Source organism: Cloeon dipterum, chromosome 1 (genome assembly GCF_949628265.1).
Source record: "Cloeon dipterum chromosome 1, ieCloDipt1.1, whole genome shotgun sequence".
NCBI lineage: Eukaryota > Metazoa > Arthropoda > Insecta > Ephemeroptera > Baetidae > Cloeon > Cloeon dipterum.
The window spans coordinates 14,807,476-14,828,888 of NC_088786.1; the positions used below are offsets into that span (position 1 = coordinate 14,807,476).

A 21,413-nucleotide genomic window follows, 5' to 3' on the forward strand; every position below is an offset into this window, starting at 1 on the left:
ATGTTTTTATTAAATTTAAGAAGCGGGTATTTCGCTTTAACAATAATAAAAATTATAGTTTTATAAGCATGTAAAAGTTAATGTTTTTATTATATACGGAACAACACTAGTATTATTTTGAGCTCTTATAGTCAATCATAACACAAACAAACAACAAACAAACATAAAACAAAAAGGTTTGTTAAAAACAAAAAAGCGATTTGATTCAAATCAGTACTATATATCAGATTCCTGAGAAAAGCGATTGTTCGTTTATCAAATGTTTATACGATGCCCTATGCAAAAATAAAAATAAATGTATATTGGACATATCAAACAATAGTGCAGTTTGTTTGTTTAAATTGTTAAATACATAATGAACCTATTGGATCTGGTGGCACAATTAGTTTTCCGGTGTATCTTTGTGTTTTTTTCTCAAAATTTGAGTCAAATAAGGTAACAAAAACCTAATATTTATTTAGTATTTCATTTGATATTTTAAACTGTCATTTATTCAGAACTCCCAGAGCTAAATAGAAAAAAATAAATTAAAATGACCAAGATGATCGAATGTCAGCAGAAATTACGTCCAAAAATTGATACTATACCAAATACGAAGAATTCATTTGGAATTTTCGGAATTTTAGTATTAATATATATCTATTGGAACGTTTATTTTTGTTGTCCGAAGGAATAAGCACGTTGGCCAAACACACTCCTCGCTGGTGACGGTTGCAGGCGAGGGTGGCGGTTGGCTGCATCTCCTCGCAACTGGCGGCCTTCCGTGATGTGAGCGCGCGCGTTAATATCAATCACTTCACCCTGGCTTCTCTTTACTATCGAAAATCTTTTTTAAATTTTGGCAATTGATTTAAATAAATCTCTAGTCCAGATTGCACTAAAATATTTAGAAAAATATATCTCACAATCAACCAAGGAAATAAATAGGTTAGTATAAAATAATTTTGTTAGCAACAACTATAGAGTAAGTACTTGAACCCTATCAAACTTGTTTATTTCCCGGGGTTTCACTTGGTAGACATATTTTTATCAAAATATTTCTGCAATCTAGGGATTTTTACAAAATCAACTTACAAAGTTTACAAAATTTACCATTTTTCACAAAATGATTTTTTCTTACGAAACTAGGCAATCGGTTAACATTTGATTGCGCATATATGTTATGAAATATTTTAACTGATTCATGGTGCGATACGTGAAATGTTTTAGAAAATGAACTTGATTTTCCACTCTACTTCTAATTGAAGTCAGTTTTTTTTACTAAATAGTAGATTTGTTTGACAATATTTACCGTTATCAAATACTTAATAGAACTACGTCACGATGCGTGCAAAGTAGATAGCCTTAATGTCACAATCAACATAATAAAGAAGAGTAAGCGTGTGTCAGCGACGCGGGGCAGGGGCCGCCGAATGGGTGCAATCGGCCCTGCCGGCGCGCCTTCTCCTTATCACGAGGTCGGAGCCTGTTCCTCTAGCCATGGTCGACTTTAAAGGGTGCAGGGTGGACAAGAAGGGAAAATGCCCGGTTACTATACCATACCAGTTTATTGATGATAGCGGCGACAGTACAGCGTGGCTACCCAGAGGGACGAGCGGGGGAGCGAGAGAGTTACCCTCTTGCTCGCGTGCCGTCAGGAGAGCGAATTGTGGGTGCGAGCAGGTCGTGTGCTCGCGAGAGGGAGGCTCTCACGTCGCCTTTATTGATACCTGAGTTTCTCCCTCCACTCTCCCCTGTGGGCGCCCGAAAGTTCACGTCAATACATATCGGTGCGCAACAATTATTAATGCGATCGTAATATCGTCAGGTAAAACCCTGACAGCGTGTAAGTGTGCCCTACTTACTCAAGTGATCTAATCCTTTCTTTTCAATCATTCAATCAAAACAAGATTTTAAAACTTATTTATATTTATTATTATTTGCAAATTTTCATTCAGATTGATTCGGTCAAATCTAGGTTATTATTTTTTATTTTAGATCTTATTGTCATTGTCTACCTTTTCCATGGTCGTCAGAAGTTTGTCAGCGAGTGCTGGAAGTGCCAACAAGCTGATTAACGCATATATTAGCGTGAGCAATGGATGTAAATAATTTTGACTTTTTTTTCAGGTAACCTATGAGCAATCAACCTCGTGCGAATCATGGGAATGAACAAATTCATTTTGATTCTCGGTGACCTGGATGGCAAACGTAACAAACTTCACCAAGTCCTGCTTGACGTAAAACTGAAACCGTCGATCATATTCCGATAGAGCCACTCATAACATCAATCTCCACTTTTGGGAATAGCGGATTTGATGACCACCGCAGAACAGAATTTTACATTCTCTCACCTTTTATCAACAATGTTGTCTTTCATGCGGCAAGGAACTCAAAGATAGTATTTTTGCCGCAGAGCAATTAACTTTGTTGAAGACTATTCATCTTCTGCAATATGAAATATTTTCCAAATGCGCTATATATATAGTCACTAAATAAAATAAATATACGTGTTATGTCATCCTCTCAAAAAACTTAACAAAGAACCCGAGCGAAAACACAAACAAGGTGAACGTGTTTCTCAATCTCGATATGTTGACATAGCACATACATTTATTTATTTTGTGACTTAATTGCGTCATTTATTCTCATAAATATATAGTATAGTAAGCCTAATTTAGAATTAACACACATTTTGAAATGACTTTTCTCAAGAGGTTTTCTTTTTCCTAGTTGCACCAGCCCGTTGGCTCGCATTGTTAAGGCACTCTCAGGAGTGTCAGAGCAATGGGAGGTATTTGAGCAGTTCGGAGATCTTAATACTGGCTACCCAATGTCAGAGATTGCAAAAAGTGGTTAGTTTTTTTTACTCTTTTTATCCCTGTCCGAGGACCGGGAAGGGCGCGCACTGCACTAGCACGAATGCTGAAACCCGGGTCCCAATAACACCGCGAACTGATAACATGGGCGCACCAGGCCGCACAGGGACCCAGCCCACTCAAGGGCCACTTGCCTCCGCACCGAGGACTGCATTGAAACGCTAGACATTCGTCCCGTGAAGCCAAATCACGCATGCTGGAAAGGAGCAAACCAGCAAGTAGCGAGTCGGCGCCGGTGCGCCTCCCAGCCCGTTGAGCAATTCGAGTCACTAAACTAACCACTTTTTGCCATTTCTGACATTGGGTAGCCAGTATTAGATCTCCGAACTGCTCAAATACCTCTCACTGCTTTGACACTCCTGAGAGTGCCTTAACAATGCGAGCCAACGGGCTGGTTATTTAGTGACTTGAAATACTCAAATTGCTCAACGGGCTGGGAGGCGCACCGGCGCCGACTTGCTACTTGCTGGTTTGCACCCTTCCAGCATGCGTGATTTGGCTTGACGGGACGAGTGTCTAGCGTTTCAATGCAGTCCTCAGTGCGAAGGCAAGTGGCCCTTGAGTGGGCTGGGTCCCTGTGCGGCCTGGTGCGCCCATGTGATCCGTTCGCGGTGTTATTGGGACCCGGATTTCAGCATTCGTGCTAGTGCAGTGCGCGCCCTTCCCGGTCCTGGGACAGGGATAAAAAGAGCATAAAAAAATATTCACACCAATATTTAAATTACCACATGGTCAAAAATTTTATTCAATCACATACATTGCAATCATGCAACTTAAATCTATAAAAATATTGTACAGAATACACTTTATTAAGCCACACTGAATATGATTACGAAAAAAAAACAATTTTATTCCTATTCCGGCAAAATATACCTTAATGAAATGTTAATCTAGGATTCCATGCTTTGGTTATGACGAGCTCGAGGTATGCAATACAATTCCATGTGTTTGTCCTTCTTGAGCTTGAGATTGAATTTTTTGAAACAAATATCGCACTTGAATGAAGAGTCTTCGCCGCTCAATTTTAAGTTTTTCTGATTTGAGTGCTTCCGTTTCTGATGTCTGAGGCAGTTTGATTTAGTTGTAAAGCTCAAAGGGCAAAACTTGCAACGGAACGGTTTCTCTCCTGTGTGAACCAGTATGTGTCTTTTCAGCGAACTGGTCCAGGGAAACGTGACTTTGCACACGGGGCATGCTACTCTGTTGGGAGCTCTTGAGTATGCGCTTGTTTTAGCTCTCTTCTCTTTTCCTTCACGTTCTTCACTTTCATCCTCATCGGTGCTATGGATGATGGTATCGACGTAAAATGCAGCCCAACCATTGGAATCTTCAAAATCTTCCTCAGAAGTTATAGATTCATTACACTCATCTTCCTCTCCAGCAGATGAATTAGTAATTATTTTTTCATCCCGCCACCCTGATGGAATCATAGGGGTGTCTTCACTTCTAGCCAAATCTAAAAAATATAGTTTTTTTAAAGATCAGCACCAGATAAAGGTAATTGAAAATTACAAAATGGCTTGAAAATTGTTTAAACAGCAAATATAACATATATTAACTTACCAGCTTCGGAAGCCACCAGATACTGATTAAGAAATGGTTCCGGATTCCAAATAGGAGGGACACCCCTGCTTAAATCTGCCTGCGCCATTTTGGAAATTAAGGCCAAGAGCATTGAGGAGTTTTGCATGATAGGCGTCAATACTTGGTCCTTCCCCGCAGTTTGCACTACTGCTTGCGGAGTCGAATTTTTCTCAGGTGTCTGTTCGTTTTCAGTGAGCAATGAAAGAAGTTGCTCTTCGCTGGTGATTGCGTGAGTTTTGAGCAAGTGCCTCTTGCAGTTGGATTTTGTGGAGAAGAAATCGTTACAAAGTCCACATTTGTACGGCTGGTCCCCTTTGTGGGTTCGAATATGACGCTGCAAAACGACCTTCTCGTTGCAGATGAAGGGGCATATGTTACACTTGTACGGTGGACTCATCTTCATGTGGTCTTTGGCATGGCCTCTGAGTGCACGTAAATTGGGAAAGACCATTGAACAAAGGAGGCATTTGAATTCGTACCGAACGCCAGCTGTGGAGATGTCCATGGTGGCTTGTACCTGTTGAACGAATGATAGTAAAATTATTTTCACTTGGCCTCTGCTTAAAAGTCATTAGCGTTAAGAGCTGTCACAGCTTACAGTTAAAATATCATAACAATTTTAAGATGAAAACAACTTCAGTATTTTCCATCTCAAAATCATGTTTACGCGCGAAAAGAGATTATGAAAATAACAAAATATTTTTAGTCTCTTTTATATAAATGATGTTTAAAACAAAACATTTAAGAAAATTTCCTATTTTGGAGGTGAGAATTTTCTGTTGGCTTGTAATTGAATATTATTTAATGAAAACTATACATTATAGACGCTAAAAATGTACAGACAAAATAAGTAAGGATATTTCAAAACCTTCACTGCTCGTTTTTACTCAGCACCTTGAGACAGAGCACAAATTTAGTGACAAAACTTTAACATTGGTTTTAATTTAACCCATGTAACAAATTGGTAGCTTTGAAATTTAAATTTGTGTATTTAAAAGGAAAGATCAGTTTTGTTAGCAATCTTTGGTGTTTCTTTTTAAATTCATGCTTGTTTTCCGCTTATTGTAGCTTTCCTTTGAAAGGTGTATCAAAGCAAACCTTTTATTCTGATCTACAAGCGTAATCAACATTTTCACAGTTGTAATAATAAATATTTAGCGTGTAAATTTGAACTTACAGAGTTTTAAAACTGTAAGGACTGTCTGTGACAGCTAACATGACCGCTGAAACCATGTTGAGTTAAAGTATTTTGGTTTTAAAAACCTAATGCGGTACTGAATAATTATGAAACAAAGAGGCTATTCAACAACTGTGGTGATCCTTTATGGATATAAATACTCACCTTTGAACCCATTTACAGCGAGCGCAGGAACAAACTTCTGCCTTGGCCCAGTAGGTTTCAACTGCAGAACTGGAAGGCAGTGGATATGAGGTTGAGAAAAGGAAACCTTATAATACCACAAGCACTAATTATATATCTAGGAGGTTTGAGAGCAAAAGTCACTTTTGATTGGAGTTTGATTACCACGTGACCATCCAGAATCTTAAAAATATTATTGTTCTGGTTGTTTACGCGGCGCAAAGAGAGAAGAAAATAACAAAATTACAAAGGAGGTAACTCTGATCACGTAAACAGTTGTGAAATATTTATTCTGAAATAATAAATCATGTGCTCAAATTTATTTGCTTTATTTTGTATGAATTCTTCAAGATGAATCAACCCTCTCTATGAAGTGATTTTAAAACAAATTTATTAAAAATATCATGTGAAGAGCAAGCTCGCAAATGAAATTCGTTGCTCAATTGACTTATTTTTATTAAGACACCACTCAACGAAAAAATTATGAATGTAAGAAGCAGAGCATTCGACCCCAAATGTCAGAAACTCAGAGAGAAAATAGAGTAAAATACATGACTTTTTAATCGAATTTATATGCAAATGAGGTCAGCCAGCAGCTCTGTGGAGTACCAGCCGACAAATATTGGTTAGAGCCACCGAAATTTTAACTGTAAGCTGCGCTAGCCATTGATCAAATTTACTAAAAAAATGAATACAAATTTAAAATTAGATAGGTGAATAAATTTGAAGCAAAATCAAATTTCACTCTCAAAATTAGTCAGTTATTCATTTATTGGACACCGTCGATGTACGAATCAATTAAATTTTTTTTCTTATAACAGGAGATGCTTGAGATATAGTGAATTCAGTAAATTTGATGGACTTCTCAGGTCATCATCAGACAATGCTGACCTCAAATACATTGTTGACATCAGCATGCACGACACAATGAAGACTGAATCGTGTATATAAGTAGCGCAAAATATCGTCATTAAAAAGTGGAGTCGATATAGGTGTAGTTACTGCCACCTGATAGCGTTAAACTTTACCCTGAGTTCACCTGTGCGCGGGTCTTCGTCGCTGGTTGTCGCTTGCAAAGTCACATTAAACACCTTTGCCCACATAGGCATATATAATAAATGCTGAACTTTTCACATTATTTTCTAATTTCTTCTTGTTTATTCTTGCCATGTCATATACATAAAGTACAAATAAAATCAAATATCAAATTAAGCAAGAAAGGGCGAACAGCACTAGCGAAAAAATGCTATAACGATCAATCACAGGGTAATATCACGCCGCACTGTGCCGCAAATCACACATTTTAAACACTAATCACGATCATTGTGCACTTGCCACAAGTACTTTTTACAAAGGAAGGGAAATTCAGCTACTTCTAATATTTAAAGTTGAACTTTTAGAAATGAAACAATGCTCAATATTGCGCTGTACACCGCAAGAAAAAGAATTAAGAAGAAAAACATTCAATGTTTCAAAATATTGCGTTCTCTGAAGTTCTACGACCACATGCATGCGCGAGTATATTATGATTTACTCGGATTTACTGAGAAAAATGGATATCAACATGAGCTTTTGACTGATTTCGAGAGTTAATCGTTTATTACTGTTTATTGCTCATTTCAATTATGTACATGCATATATAATTAAGATTAATGAACAATGGCAAAAAATGATAAGCAGGATCTGCATAAACGCTCGAAACAAAAAAATTGATTCGTCGTCGTCACGTGCCGTAATACGATGATTTAAACTCAGCTTTGCTTGACGAGTAATAAACACGTCTGAAATGATAATGTATTTGTCAAGAAGTGAAGTTGGATTCTTTTGACGTACGTATTGACATTTATTACGATAGTTAAATTAAAATCCGGTGTTTTTTCATTGCGTATCATGTTTTTTTTTATTTTTCCTTAACAATACATAAAAGTGTTAATGATCATAATGCTGGACAATTGTTTCAAATCAAAATTTACCTGATTACAAATAAAAGCTGAACAACCAATCCGAACATGATGGATTGACCCTCATAATCAGAGATTTGTGGAGGGCAGATTATACTGCAAATAGTTAGAGATGAGTCGCTCGAAAGCTCGAATCTGCTCGGCAGCCTTTGCACTGCACTGCGGCCGCCTCCTCCTAGAAAATTTGTCTGCAGGCTCGGGGCGGCGTCCAGCGGGGTCGCGGGTCACGGCGGTCACTGGAGCGCGTGGCTCGGCTGAAAGTGAGCGTACAGATGGACTGCGACGCTGCTGCGCCTGGCGTGCCGCCTTCCGCACGACCTGCATAGCAAAATCACGCCAGTCGTAAGCAGGATGTCCGCATTGACCAAAACAAAAGAGTTTGTTTTGGAAAGTACAGGAATTACATATTGAATTCTAAACTCTACGCGAGAGGTGAGTTATTGCAAGAAAATAATATAAATAGGATAAATATTAATAGACCTGCTGGTCCTGGTCGAGATAGGCGAGGTCAAAAATGGAGTCTTGAGAGCGGCTTCGCCGTTTTGAGGAAACACGGATTGTATTGAGAAAGTTGTGGAACAACATTCGGGAACCACTTAGCGACAGCGACTTGCGCAGCTTTGGCCGACGTCCAGCGCCGCCAGTTTGCCCGGCCGCCAGCTCCGGCGTCGAATTCGCCAAAGCCATCGACTTCCTCGAGCGCTCCGCCGCGCCTGTAAGATGTTCTTATTTTCAACCGATTTCCAAACATGCAGTGCGTTCATTAGTGGAAGCAATGCTATCGAACGAATTTGAATTTACAACATTCAATCTTGAGCAAAGTTTAGTTGTAATAGTGAAATGGTTGAAATTTACATGGACTAAAATGGGCGATAGGGGGTGTTGCAAGTTGTCCGAAAAGATTTAGTTTGAAGTGTCAAAATGGACTTTTCCGAATTACTGGAAATTGTCCAAAAAATGGAAGATATCCTAAAGAAACTTTTCTGAAATGAAAGTTGTCCGAAAGGAATTTATTCGCAACGGAAATAGTCCGAAATTTAAGTGTTCCTTCAGTAATGTAAACTAAGTGAGGATAGGAGATGCGAATGAGAATTTTTGGATGAATTCTTTTCGGACAACTTTCAATTGGGTGTTTCGGACAAATTCCGTTTTAAACGTTCCGGACAACTTGCTAGCTCCCAACGAGTAGAAGGCCACGAACCTCTACTGGCGATTCCCTTTTCCGCCTCTTCCTTCATCGAGGCAAGCAATTCCAACAGAGTTTGTCGCGCCGTCTTGTTGTCCACACGCCGTTGCGTTGCAATCCGCTGAAATAAGTTGATAAAAACTAAATATCAAAGTTTTTCTGGAAAGCCATTTTCAATGGGTGATTTCCCTCCCCAAAACGCAGTATTTCCTCTGTGCTGGAATATATCTCACTATAAAACCTTGTTCATTCGATTTTGCCAACTGAGCATAAAGTTTCATACTAGAAATGTTGTAAAAATTTATAGGAGCTTAGTTGAAATAAAATTTTAAAGGTGGAAGTTTTAAGTATCGAGGATAAAGCCGGTTTTATTTATAGTTTGTATTAATAATATAATATGATTGAACAACAAACATTGAGTGTCGACATTCTAACTCAGAAAAATTAATACATTCTAGTTGGAGAAAAAAGAACAAGATTTGTTTTAGTTGATTGAAAACTTGAATTTAATATTTATCTTTTTCTAGCAGAAAACAGTTTGTTGGGTGCTCTCATTTTCTTTGCTATTTATTTTCTTATATTAACCGAGCAAGACAATTTCTATATTAAAATTTTGTGTGCAATGTACATAATTATTAATATTAAATTACCCTTTGCAAGTCTGCATTACGCCTCTTCAGCACGGAAACGTCGGATATTCTTGCGTCAAAGCGGCTGTGTTGACCGATAGCCGCCCTTTTAGCCGTGCTTACGTCCCAACAATCGATGGCAAATTACTACAATGCTGGAAATCATGCACTGAATAGATTTTACCTCCTGGGGCGGAGCTGCTGGCCAGACGGCGGCTTCAGCTGCGACATCCTCGCTTACACTAAACTAAACTGATCGGACGCTTATCTGAATTGACGCTTATCGTGAGTTGCTCATCGCACCGCCACACACACGCCAAAATTATCGAAATTATGGCCATGCACGTCCGCTTATCAGCCAGTGAGGCGTGGCGCGTGACTGCAATCGTAACTAAACAATGCGGACAGCTCCTTATTTATACAAGCTCACATCACTTTGCCTATAATTGAATCTTCGGTTCGTTTCTACAGTCTCATTTCAATCCGACAAGCTCACTGAAAAATTGTATACATTTTAATTAAAATAAATTGTGATCATTGGCCTACTATTACATGTGACGTGTGTTTATTAAAATTTTCCCAGTCATTTATCAGGCTAAATTGCGTTTTTAATGGAATTAAATTCTTATATTTGTATTTTTAGGCATGCAGCGCATTTTTAAGTGAAACTAGGGTATTGACAGATGTTCGAAAAATGAGAAGAGTGCGTCCATGATTAATAAGCATATAATTTTTCCAATGAATTATGCATGGTACAACTTATTTTTCAGGAGCAAGTATATTGAAAAGGTGTTGTTTTTTATTAAAGCAAATTGAGAATGAAATGAAAAAAATAGTTAAAAATGTTATATAATAAATAAAAAATAAAACTCCTATCCACTTGCTACTAATAATCAGTTTGAAAGAGCAATAATTTAGCCAGGAAAGGTGCCAGAGAGAAATGCTAATGATGTAATGATAATAATTTGTCGTATTTATGGGATATATGCCTAATAATTTTTTCTGTTGAAGAATGAAAAGTGTATAGCGAAAGATTTTATATATTAAGCAAATCATAGTCCAATTAGTTTAACTAGTCGATTAAACCATGTTTATTTTGACCGTTGCAGGGAGCGAACATTTTAACATCAGAAATTCAGCTTCCGACTAGGGTTTGGCCGAGTTCGTCATACAGATGTTCGCTTATTGCAACTGTCGAGTAAGAGCATAATTATAGATCGACTTAAAGGCTGAATCCGAGATAAGGGCGCATCCAGTTAAGCTGGCGCTGTTTTCTCTGCTCTCTTTCGTCTGTGTCGATTTCATTGCTGTTTGTCTATGATACAAAAAGGTCCGCATTACAAAACGTGCTGTGAAACGATCGAGCTTTCACCTCAGTAACATTGGTCAGGGTTTGTAAAATAGGCAGCACATCGTCAACGCTGACTGTGTCCGCGGGAGCAGCTTTTATCCCAAGTTCTGAACCTTGAGAGCAGCTGCCGCAAGGTTGATCTTTCGAAGTGGCTAGGATGGCCGCCTTCACGTAGGCTAGGTGCAGTTGGCTCCAGGGCAGGCTCAAGTGGAAGGTCACACGGCCGCACCTGGCAAGAGACAAGTGAAAATTTTTACTTTTTTTCTAAGTCTTCTGTTACTTGTCAATGATGAGAATGTCGTCCTTGCGACCCTTGACCGACGCCCAGTCTCGTCCATTACCTACGAGCACGCGCATCTTTAAATTAAGACTAGTGGTTTATGTCGACCAAATACCCTGGATGGTGATAACCTTGCGTCCTGCTAGGTTCCTCAGATGATCAAACTGGTTCTTCGACCACGGATGGTCTTCGTTAATGACTATGAAAACTGGTTTCTGCTCGACGGCGGCACTGTCTTCGAGGCGAAGCTGAAGGTTTTGCAACCTACAAATGAGGTGGTGAGGAATATGCGAAAGGTTAGGGTGGGAAAAGTACTTGACAGCCTGCCTCTGGCACATTCCTCAGCTGGCGTCTAGCAGTGCCACCACCAGCACCTTCTGGCCGACTCCAAAGGGTTTCACCTGCAGATCGCTGGGCGCTGGTGAACATAGGTCAGCGGCCAAAACGACGCAAACCTGCAGAAGAACGCTCAACAACAACTTGTTCATCACGCGGCGTGAATTACACTGCGTCGCAGCTCTAGAACTCAAAGCTTATCGGTTGAGGTCGAGGGCAAAGAGGCCGCGTGACCTCAGCAAGATATCATCATTATTTGATGTTTTGGAAAGATCTTGGTCGTTTTCTAAAGAATGCAAGTGTTGTAAAAATAACAAAAACAATGTCAATGCAATTTGTACTAGATTTTAATGTTTTAACTGATATAATATTTATATACTTAACCACACTCACACTAATCATTTAAGTGGTCATAAAAACAATTCCTATATTTATAAAATATTAACGCGCGTAAGTGCATATGAAGAAAACATATATTATATAACAAATTTTTATTTTAAATCTCTGTACGAATTTGGGTCAGTTAATTAATACAGTATCATCAAATTCAACAAGACGTCTTGAAATTTATTGTTGAGACTTATCGTAATGACTTGGAGTTTATTTGAACCATCTCAATTGCTGTGTATAAGTGTTGGGGTTGAAACAGGTTTTTTTTAAACTAACAGTAGTATTTTACCAGCCCGTTGGCTCGCATTGTTAAGGCACTCTCAGGAGTGTCAAAGCAATGAGAGGTATTTGAGCAGTTCGGAGATCTAATACTGGCTACCCAATGTCAGAAATGGCAAAAAGTGGTTAGTTTAGTGACTCGAATTGCTCAACGGGCTGGGAGGCGCACCGGCGCCGACTCGCTACTTGCTGGTTTGCACCTTTCCAGCATGCGTGATTTGGCTTCACGGGACGAATGTCTAGCGTTTCAATGCAGTCCTCGGTGCGGAGGCAAGTGGCCCTTGAGTGGGCTGGGTCCCTGTGCGGCCTGGTGCGCCCATGTTATCAGTTCGCGGTGTTATTGGGACCCGGGTTTCAGCATTCGTGCTAGTGCAGTGCGCGCCCTTCCCGGTCCTCGGACGGACAAGGATAAAAAGAGCAAAAAAAAAATATATTTATAGAATATTATGAATGCGAATAATAATTTGTTACTTGATAATTATAATTAATTAAAGTCACTAGCGAGCCGGTTGGAAGTTACTAGCACATATAAGTGAAGATAGAATTCCCCAAAACTCTGTTTTATAATTTTTGAAAAGACACAATATCGAATATGTCTTTTTTTATTCTCTGGATTTTATTCTTGAACTGATTAAAAGTTACAATTTATTTTTGCTTTGTTTAATATAACATGCATTGCTTAAACTTGCATTTATGTAGCTTAATTGATTTTGTTTTTATTAAACTAATTTGTCCAAACAAATGCTATAATTTTCAAAAATTTTATTTTAAATAATTTTCAATTTAAGTATCACAATTCCAGTCATTTTTGCTACTCATTCCGAATTCAATTAGAAATAGGATGAGATTGCGATCTCCAAGCGCTTCAAAAATTGCAGCTTTTTTTCGAAAAGAAGCAGGAATCGGTCCATTGCTGTCTTTTTCGGGCGTGTTGGGAATCGGAGGAAAGTAGGTCACGTCCAACTGGATAGCTCGCATGTTTGGCAGGAAGGCACACGCTAACTTCACCAGATTAGAAATTGCTGCGAATTCATCTGTTTTTATTGTATCGTATGGCATGCATTCAAGTCGGAAGGCTTCAAGGCTCATTAAAACATTTCCAGCTTTAATTTTAGAGGACACGGTAATCACGTCTTCAATGTCGAATCTAATCGCCCTGATGTCCACATTTATCAGTGCTGGCACTGCCAGAAAATTTGACAGCTTCACGGCGTTTCTGTTTAGTTTAAGAAATTTATAATTAATTTAAATACACAATAAGTTACACCATTTAAAATATACCTGTTCAAGAGAATGAGCTTTAGGTGTTTCAAGTGGGGAAACGAATTAATGATAGAGTCAGCAGACAGTTCAATCCCACCGAGATGAAGCGACTGCACATTTGGGCAATGAATTGACAGGTCGTTAAGGTTAACAGTCAAATTTGATCCTGCACGTGCGTCCACGATTAGTGTGTGAAGGGTTTTGCCGTACTGTATTGCAAATCGGAGGAGATTCAGAGACAGAGAGAGACCTTCTAAGTGAAGATACTCAACATTCGGGAACACAGGCATTGGAGAACGGTTGGTAGATGAGAATGGGCTTTGAATAGTTGACAATTTCCTGGGAATGAAGCTTGGGCTTGCATCCCAAGTCATCTTTAAAAAAATAATTAATCATAATATAATATTAGCAATCATGAAGCATAATTACTTTGAAGTGGGTGACTCGTGGAAGCAAAATCAAACCTTTTAACGAGGAACCATTACTCAAATGCACGTGGCACAGATTGGACGGCCCCTTTATTGAATCCAAAAAGTTCATTGCCTGAGATTTCGGGTCAGTTACCAAGCTCTTGACGATCTGGAGACGTGGAATATGCTTTAGACAGCATTTCACGAGCTCTTTGGGGAAAACTTGATAGTCATCTTTTAGTTCTTTTCCGTCTTTCACCGCAATCCGATCAAAGCGAAAATCCTTCAGATGCTTCAGGTTGTCCCGCATTGTTTTTACCAGCTTTGACAAACTTGACTTATCTTTAAAAATAATATTAGCTTGAAGGCAATGAAGAAAATTCAACTTTTTGCAAATCTTAATCAGATGATCGTCAACGATAAAGAAGCGACCTGTGCTCAGCGATTTTAATGTTTTGATTTGCAAGATAGCAGATATAATCTCCTTTGTGATTAACGGGAATCGTGAAAGCGGCTTTACTCCAGTTGAGTCATCGAGCGTCAGCGACTTCAAGTTAGGGGCGGAAGCTGCCAGTATATTTATTACCTATATTAATGAGGGAACAAAATTTTAGAACGATGCAATGTATTTTACTTTCTGTTTATGAAACTCAAAAGGAAATAAAAATAAACTGTGCACCCTAAGTTGGCAAGAATCTATCGTGTCTGGCCGACTGCAAGATGTCAACCATCCGACCTGGAAGCTTTTCGTCTTGGGCGAGAGCAGCAGGTGAAGAACAGACAAAATTGCAGTTAGCGTCTTTTCATTCCTGTTCTCGTCCGCACACACAATTTTTTCCACCTCCTCCAGCACAAGTGGATGTATTTGCTCGGCTGTATAAAATTTAGTATGTTTCCCGGTTTCATTTTATATGAAAGAAGATTAACTCACGTAATTTTCTCAATGACTCGTCGCTTTCAAATGGCTGACCTAACTCGAAGTAAATCTTTCGAGCAATATTTTGGCAGACTTCCTGGTAAGGACGATTGTTTAGTTGCTTGTTGCATTTTAGCACTTGTAATTTTCTTCTGGCTATGGCCAAAAGCTCTTCTCCTGAGTGCACCATGCCTAAAATTATATTTTTAAAAATATTATTGTCATTTCACGTTAGGCTTCATTATCTAATGAATTGCTTTTCACAAACAATAGATAATTTCTCAATTTCCAGGTTTCTTCTAGGATTGTTTTTTAATTTAGTTAACGTCACGGGACAAGAAATGTTTACATATTCCGTACTATCTGAAAATTCTAGATGGACCAGCAGTCGCGGAGCGCCTGTCTGAATGTCAGATGTACGGCCATGGAATACGAGTGCTTTGTCACATAGAGATTGAACACAATGAGTGGTCTTAATTTGTATATTATTTTTATCAGTTTAACTCTTTAACTTTGAGGTGAAAGTATTTATAGCTGATGGTGTAGAAATAAAATTCAACGTGTACTCGTTGGTTAAATTTGTGATTTTTGTATTATTCTATTACTCTCAGCACGTTTCGGCTTTAAGGATTCCTATGTTTTAGAAATGCCTCGCTACTTGCTGGTTTGCACCTTTCCAGCATGCGTGATTTGGCTTCACGGGACGAATGTCTAGCGTTTCAATGCAGTCCTTGGTGCGGAGGCAAGTGGCCCTTGAGTGGGCTGGGTCCCTGTGCGGCCTGGTGCGCCCATGTTATCCGTTCGCGGTGTTATTGGGACCCGGGTTTCAGCATTCGTGCTAGTGCAGTGCGCGCCCTTCCCGGTCCTCGTACAGAGATAAAAAGAGCAAAAAAATTGTACATTTCCATGGTCGTAAAGCCAATGGTGATAAAAACTTTAATAAGCCGAACAAGCCATGCACTGTATGATAGTTGGAAGAACACAATTCGTCTTGAAGAGGAAAACGCTTCATATGAACACACTGTGCCGGTGGTGGTGCAGAGAAAATAAGACAGCATAGTTAAAAAAGGTCAAGTCCTCCTCTGGTGAAAATTTCAAATTATGCATATGTCTGTTTATAAATTAAATTGTTTAATTAGCCAGCTCTTTTTACGTCTTGAACCTCAGTCAAAGGTCAATCGCGGCGTTTTTGCTTAAAAAAAAATAAGATATTAGAAAGGTTAAGGGATAATGACAATGATTATTTAAAATACCACAAACCGAGTTAAATTTACGATTGGAAGAAATATAAACAGTGAATTTTTGGCTTAAAATTCTTTCGTTGAATAAAGTGTACACATATACTTCCTGAGAATAAAAAGCCACGCAAGCCTCTAGCAGAGGCACATTATGAGGACTTACACAAATGTGTTTTTAAACACTTGATGCAATACACGAAGTTGATTGATTAATAGTGTTTGAATTATAATTGAAAAGAAGTTTGAATACAAGACTTACATTATTATTGTTTTCGAATTGCTTGTTCTTATTCAAAACTTTCACTGTTTACACAGTTACATTGTAAACAACAAGAAAAGAAACAAGCTTGCTTTTATTTTTGAAGTGATCATTTAGAATATATTTATGTTTTTTCGAAATGTATGCAGGTAATTAAGCAGCAAAAATATTTTTGCATGGAAAACATAATTCATTTAATTCAATAATTATTTTCTTATTAATCAATGGCTTTTCGATACAGCATAAAGCTATATAAATATTGTTACGAGTTTATGTGAATTATATATATATAATGTTTCTTGTTTATATGGACAGTTATTTAATCCACATGGGTACAATCAACAAAATATCAAATCGATTTTGTTTTAAGTGGTCGGATCGAGTTGATTTTTTTAAAAACACAATGGCATTTCTTTGTTACGCACAACCTAATTTATTTATGTTGCGTAAAAGGATTTCATCATAGTTAATCTAAAAGAAATTGAACAATTTCGTCACATGCTTGTTCGAATCGTACATGTGTTATATTGTAACAATTTTTGGAATTTTTTTATGTTCTTACCTACTTTACTTTACGGTATAAAGGTTGGAAAGAGTTCAAAACATATATCACTACGCTTATGGAAATCCACAAGGCTAGTGGGAAACCGATAACCCAGGTAATGGTTACGCAATGCGATTTTGAAAACACTTGAATATTAGGGAAATTTTACTACGCAATGCTGCACTCACACTCTTTGAAAATTTAAGCAGCCCCATAGTTGAATGCCGTATCGCCAAGGATGCACACTAACTGAAGAAGGACACGAGCGCCGTTGATGCGGTTTTGCATTTTTTACCTTGCCTGTATGACAATGTATTCGATTATAGTAAGTCTAGAAGAATGGTGTTTTCAATTTATATTTAAATTGATTAATTTGTTTTAGATATTTTTTGGTCTCTTTGCTTTTTCATCGTGTGCGCAACCATTGGAAAATATTTACGACTCAACTAATGCGTCCGCCATCAATGAATTTCTCAAGGTAGGAATGTATTTTAGCTCATAGGGTTGTGCAAATCCAACTTTCGATTATCTTTTCTTTAGCCTTTTATTTTTATGATGTCCGGACATTCAGATGAGTACGATTACGAACAATCAATTTTCAAGTATTTTGAAAGATTTTAAAAACCGACACTACTTTCAATTATTTCAACCAACAATTTTATTTGACTTCAATAACAAGGGGGTTGTTGACCAAATTTAATTTTAAACAATGGAAATTTTCCCATTATATTATTGAAATACGCGAACGTGCAACGGTGTTTTACGCAGCAGTGAGATTGCCAAAGCCAAATATAGAGGTGATTTTTTGAAAAATAGAAGAAAAAAATAGGCGATACATTATTAAAAATTTAATAAAAAAAAATACTTGCTTCTCTAGCTCAAATTTTAATACTAATATTTTGTTTTGTTATCTTATAACAGTTTGTCAATGATTTTTCGCTTGATTTCAATCCATTTCATCGCGATCAATTCAATGGTGGGTCAATTTTGAGCTTATAAAGTTCCCTTCTGGCGAAATAATTCGTGATGAGGGGAGAGTGCTGGCCATTTGAATGGGATGCAAGATTAGGAGCCGATTTTTTCAAAAATTTAAACGGCAACCTGGAAAATTAAATCTTTTCCCAATTTTCAAGCAAAGATATAAAGGATTTTTCTCCCTTTTGCTGTAAAGGTTTACTTTGAACAACAATTTTGTTAGCGATTGTTGATTTGGAATAGAATAATTTGTAAGGATCCACACGAGGTAAGGAGTTACTCAAAGTTGTTTTTCAAGAAAAGCATTTCAACAATAGAAAGAAAAATCATTTTTTATCTTTACCTGAAATTTGGGAAAAGCTTAAAATTTTCCAGGTTGCCGTTTAAATTTTTGAGAAAATCGGTTCCTAAGCTTGCATGCTAATCACTGTCTCCGTATTGGAAATCCTGATATATTTCGCCAGAAGGAAACTTTCTTTGCTCATAATTTGCCCACAAAAGAAGGGATCGAAATCAAGCTAAACTTAATCATCCACAAAAACCGTGTAAATTTTCGATAAATTTGGCAAAATCTGAGATTTAACTGTTCGTCAGTCATGATTTATTTATTGCACATAATAGAAGTTACATGTTGCTTAATTCCAACTTGCTAAGGCCAACATTAAAAAGTTTGGCCTTTAAAGGCTAAACTTTAACTTTCAATCTCAATTTAATTTATTTGACTTTTACCACTGCAACTTGGATTAAATTCTAATTGTCGTCTTCTTAAACTAAACACGTTTCAAATATTCCTCAAGATTTTTTAAATAGGCGGCCACTCGAGGTTGTGTTCATAATGTCAATAAATTAAACTAGGCTTCATCCTCGTTGTAAAAAATTGTCATTTTTAATCTCTCGACTATAGTTTCGACGTCAACCAGTACATCTTAATCAATTTTTTACAACGAGAATGAAGCCTGGTTTAATTTATTGCCATTATTCCTCAAGACATTTATATCTGAAAAATCTAAATTTAAATTTTTTGATAAACTTAACAAACCATTTGATATTTCCAAGAAAATTATGTTTTTGTTGCGTTCTGGATGTGGCGATGTATGGGTCATAATTGCTCTGCTGATCCGCAATAAAATTTCTTTGAACCTATAATGCTATATATATATATATATATATTTCATTTCTATATAATCGATTATTTTTGCACATCCCTTAAACATCATTAGAAAACTGCTGATATAATTAAGCCTGAATACTGTATGTATGTATATTTTTTTCACAGACTTCTTATCAACACATTGATTTGAAAGGCAATGACTCAAACTTCGTTCTGTTTCTCGGGGACTTGGATGGCATGCCTCTCGTTGCAGACAACGTCATCAATAATTTTCGATACCCGAGTTTTGAAAGTTACAAAGAAACCTTGCTGATCGATTTTCCAGCATTCAACGCTAATCGCAGTGTCTTAACCGATCTGGAAGACGCACTAATCATTAAGAAAATATTCGAGAATGCCGCGCGGGTCAAAATCATCCTTGTGGTGCCAGACAGCGTTCAATCGAACACTAACATATTCACGAATATGGTGGAAAGGCTGATAAGTAACTTTGACGTCAACGAAAAATTTGGATCTGTTGGTGTAATCTGTGCGATTTCTCCAAATTCAATGATTGAAGAAGCAAAAGTACTTAATATGATTAGAGATCTTATCTATCTTTTGTATATAGATAACGTGAACCTTTGTAATATTGAAAAAGGAAAGAGATCTCCTAATAATAATAAGATAAAGCAATATTTGCAAACATCAGAGTTGATGCAGCATCTGCGGAATCAAAGCTCTTTCGCTGCCTTTCGGCGTACAGGTGAAAACAAAAATGCGTGGTCGAACGAGATTCAAAGGGAAAGCTTGCATAATTTAATTTTCAAACATTTGAATTTCTCCAGCCACCTATCTCAGGATAAAAACCCGATTTTGACCAACGAAACACTTCAATATGTTTTAAGGAATAACAACGTTTTCATTAACGTATCAAAACTAATATGCGTTCGGAACGAGTTGATCGCACATGCAGTTCTAAGGGTTTCAACCAATTCATCTGTGCACGATTTCAATTCTTTCATTGATGAATACGAAAATATGGATCAATTGAGATTTAAGTGGCGTTTGGCTCAATGGTACCCCAATTTGCTTCAAAACCTGTTGTTTGAAATTGAAAAGTTTGATCTTGTACAGAAATTGACGGGAGAATTTATTGTTAGTGACCCGATTGAGAACTATCGTTTAGAAACTGTACAAAAATTGATTATTCAGCGCTTGGTATTGTTACGATCTAATTCTTTAAAAGATTAAGCCTCTTCGAATAATATTTTCAATATAATTAAAGAGAAAATTTATAATTTTTGTATTTCATTAGTAGCTTTAGTATTGTAAAGGAACTAGTTTGTGTATTAGTATAAGCACGAAAAAATTGATTTTGCTCCTAATAATAGCTGATGGGCAATTTATAAAACCAGATATACTTTAGTCTATAATGAGGGTTAGATAGCTTACAGTATACAATGCACGTTACAAAAACTCCAATTTCAATTCATTAAAATAAAAAAATGCATTTTTCCTTCTTAAAACATTTTTATGTTCCTCTTAACTCAGAACTTGAATCACAAATCTAGAATGGAGCATATACTGTATATGATTTGATTGAAAGGCGTGGCTGATAATTTAAATTATCATATGGATTTTCTATTAATAAATTTAATTTTTCGTCTGTAAAAGTCCTTCGCCAAAATGGATTTAAATTTCTTGATCGTCTTCTGATGTTTGTGAGCTAGATGATTCCCCTATGTAGGTCATTAGCATTTTCTGTTGAGAGTGAAAGAAAATATTCTTACAATCACAGCAGCAGGCACTAGAAAAGCTGTTCTCCAAATGTGTATTTATCACCCTACAGAAACAGTTAAAAATTGAATTATTAAAACTCTGTATTAACAAAGTGAAAATAAAAACCTTTGTTTGTAGTGGTTGAAAACAATGCTGTATTTTTGTTCATGAACGTTGACGATTAATATTTTTGTTCGATTTTCTCGATTTATTGCAGGCAAATCAGATGTTTCTTCCTTAATTGGACTTCTGCTTTGTGCTCTTCCATCTGCTAATAGCGAATTAAATAATCGATTATCAACTAGTTTAACGCTGTTCCCCACGTTTTTTCTTAACACTCTCACCATTTTCAATTTTAGGCGTCCAAATTCCTTTAGCCGTCTCTCTAGACAAGAAGGTAAATTACAAATATTTCCATACTGAAACCTATTATGTGAAAAGTTAAAACTTACTGAGCGAATACACACGCAGCGAAGATGACTACAATGGAATAAGCCACTAGGAGGATAGGTACACACGCTGAGATGATAATTACACATTTGACCAGATTAAGTGCGGTGCAGATCACAGCCATCATCATTTTCCGTTTGATGTCTGTGGCTTTTCTCCCGACCGCAGCTGTAAAAAAGCTTGACTAAAAATCTGTACAAAAAAATACAATTAACCATACAACTAATTCTACCTGTATGTATTTTATAAAAAAATTACAATAATGATCTGCA

General features: G+C 37.2%; 4 protein-coding genes across 5 annotated transcripts; all 4 read right to left on the reverse strand.

Moving 5' to 3' along the window:
* Positions 1–3,748: 3,748 nt before the first annotated feature.
* Positions 3,749–4,947, reverse strand: LOC135939097 (ras-responsive element-binding protein 1-like). Its single transcript, XM_065483690.1, has 3 exons — positions 4,922–4,947; positions 4,422–4,864; positions 3,749–4,314 (listed from the first exon to the last, which is right to left on the reverse strand). Exons 1-3 carry the CDS (start codon positions 4,945–4,947, stop codon positions 3,749–3,751), a joined length of 1,035 nt encoding a protein of 344 aa, XP_065339762.1.
* A 2,731-nt stretch (positions 4,948–7,678) lies between these two features.
* On the reverse strand, positions 7,679–10,507 carry LOC135947929 (uncharacterized). The gene is made up of 5 exons (XM_065496927.1): positions 9,763–10,507; positions 9,600–9,696; positions 8,965–9,070; positions 8,244–8,476; positions 7,679–8,081 (listed from the first exon to the last, which is right to left on the reverse strand). Exons 1-5 carry the CDS (start codon positions 9,807–9,809, stop codon positions 7,833–7,835), a joined length of 732 nt encoding a protein of 243 aa, XP_065352999.1. The 5' UTR covers positions 9,810–10,507; the 3' UTR covers positions 7,679–7,832.
* Positions 10,508–10,645: 138 nt separating this feature from the next.
* Positions 10,646–11,728, reverse strand: LOC135947931 (selenoprotein P-like). The gene is made up of 5 exons (XM_065496929.1): positions 11,525–11,728; positions 11,325–11,473; positions 11,210–11,270; positions 10,951–11,158; positions 10,646–10,893 (listed from the first exon to the last, which is right to left on the reverse strand). The coding sequence occupies exons 1-5, from the start codon at positions 11,545–11,547 to the stop codon at positions 10,801–10,803; spliced, it is 534 nt and encodes a 177-aa protein (XP_065353001.1). The 5' UTR covers positions 11,548–11,728; the 3' UTR covers positions 10,646–10,800.
* A 493-nt stretch (positions 11,729–12,221) lies between these two features.
* LOC135947928 (uncharacterized) lies at positions 12,222–15,105 on the reverse strand. Of its 2 annotated transcripts, none has more exons than XM_065496926.1 (5): positions 14,819–15,105; positions 14,567–14,760; positions 13,907–14,473; positions 13,496–13,587; positions 12,222–13,430 (listed from the first exon to the last, which is right to left on the reverse strand). In XM_065496926.1, the coding sequence occupies exons 1-5, from the start codon at positions 14,991–14,993 to the stop codon at positions 12,998–13,000; spliced, it is 1,461 nt and encodes a 486-aa protein (XP_065352998.1). In that variant the 5' UTR covers positions 14,994–15,105; the 3' UTR covers positions 12,222–12,997. The 2 variants fall into 2 exon arrangements, with proteins under 2 accessions (XP_065352998.1, XP_065352997.1); XM_065496925.1 differs by having other exon boundaries at positions 12,224–13,430; positions 13,496–13,851; positions 14,819–15,096.
* Between the last annotated feature and the right edge of the window lie 6,308 nt (positions 15,106–21,413).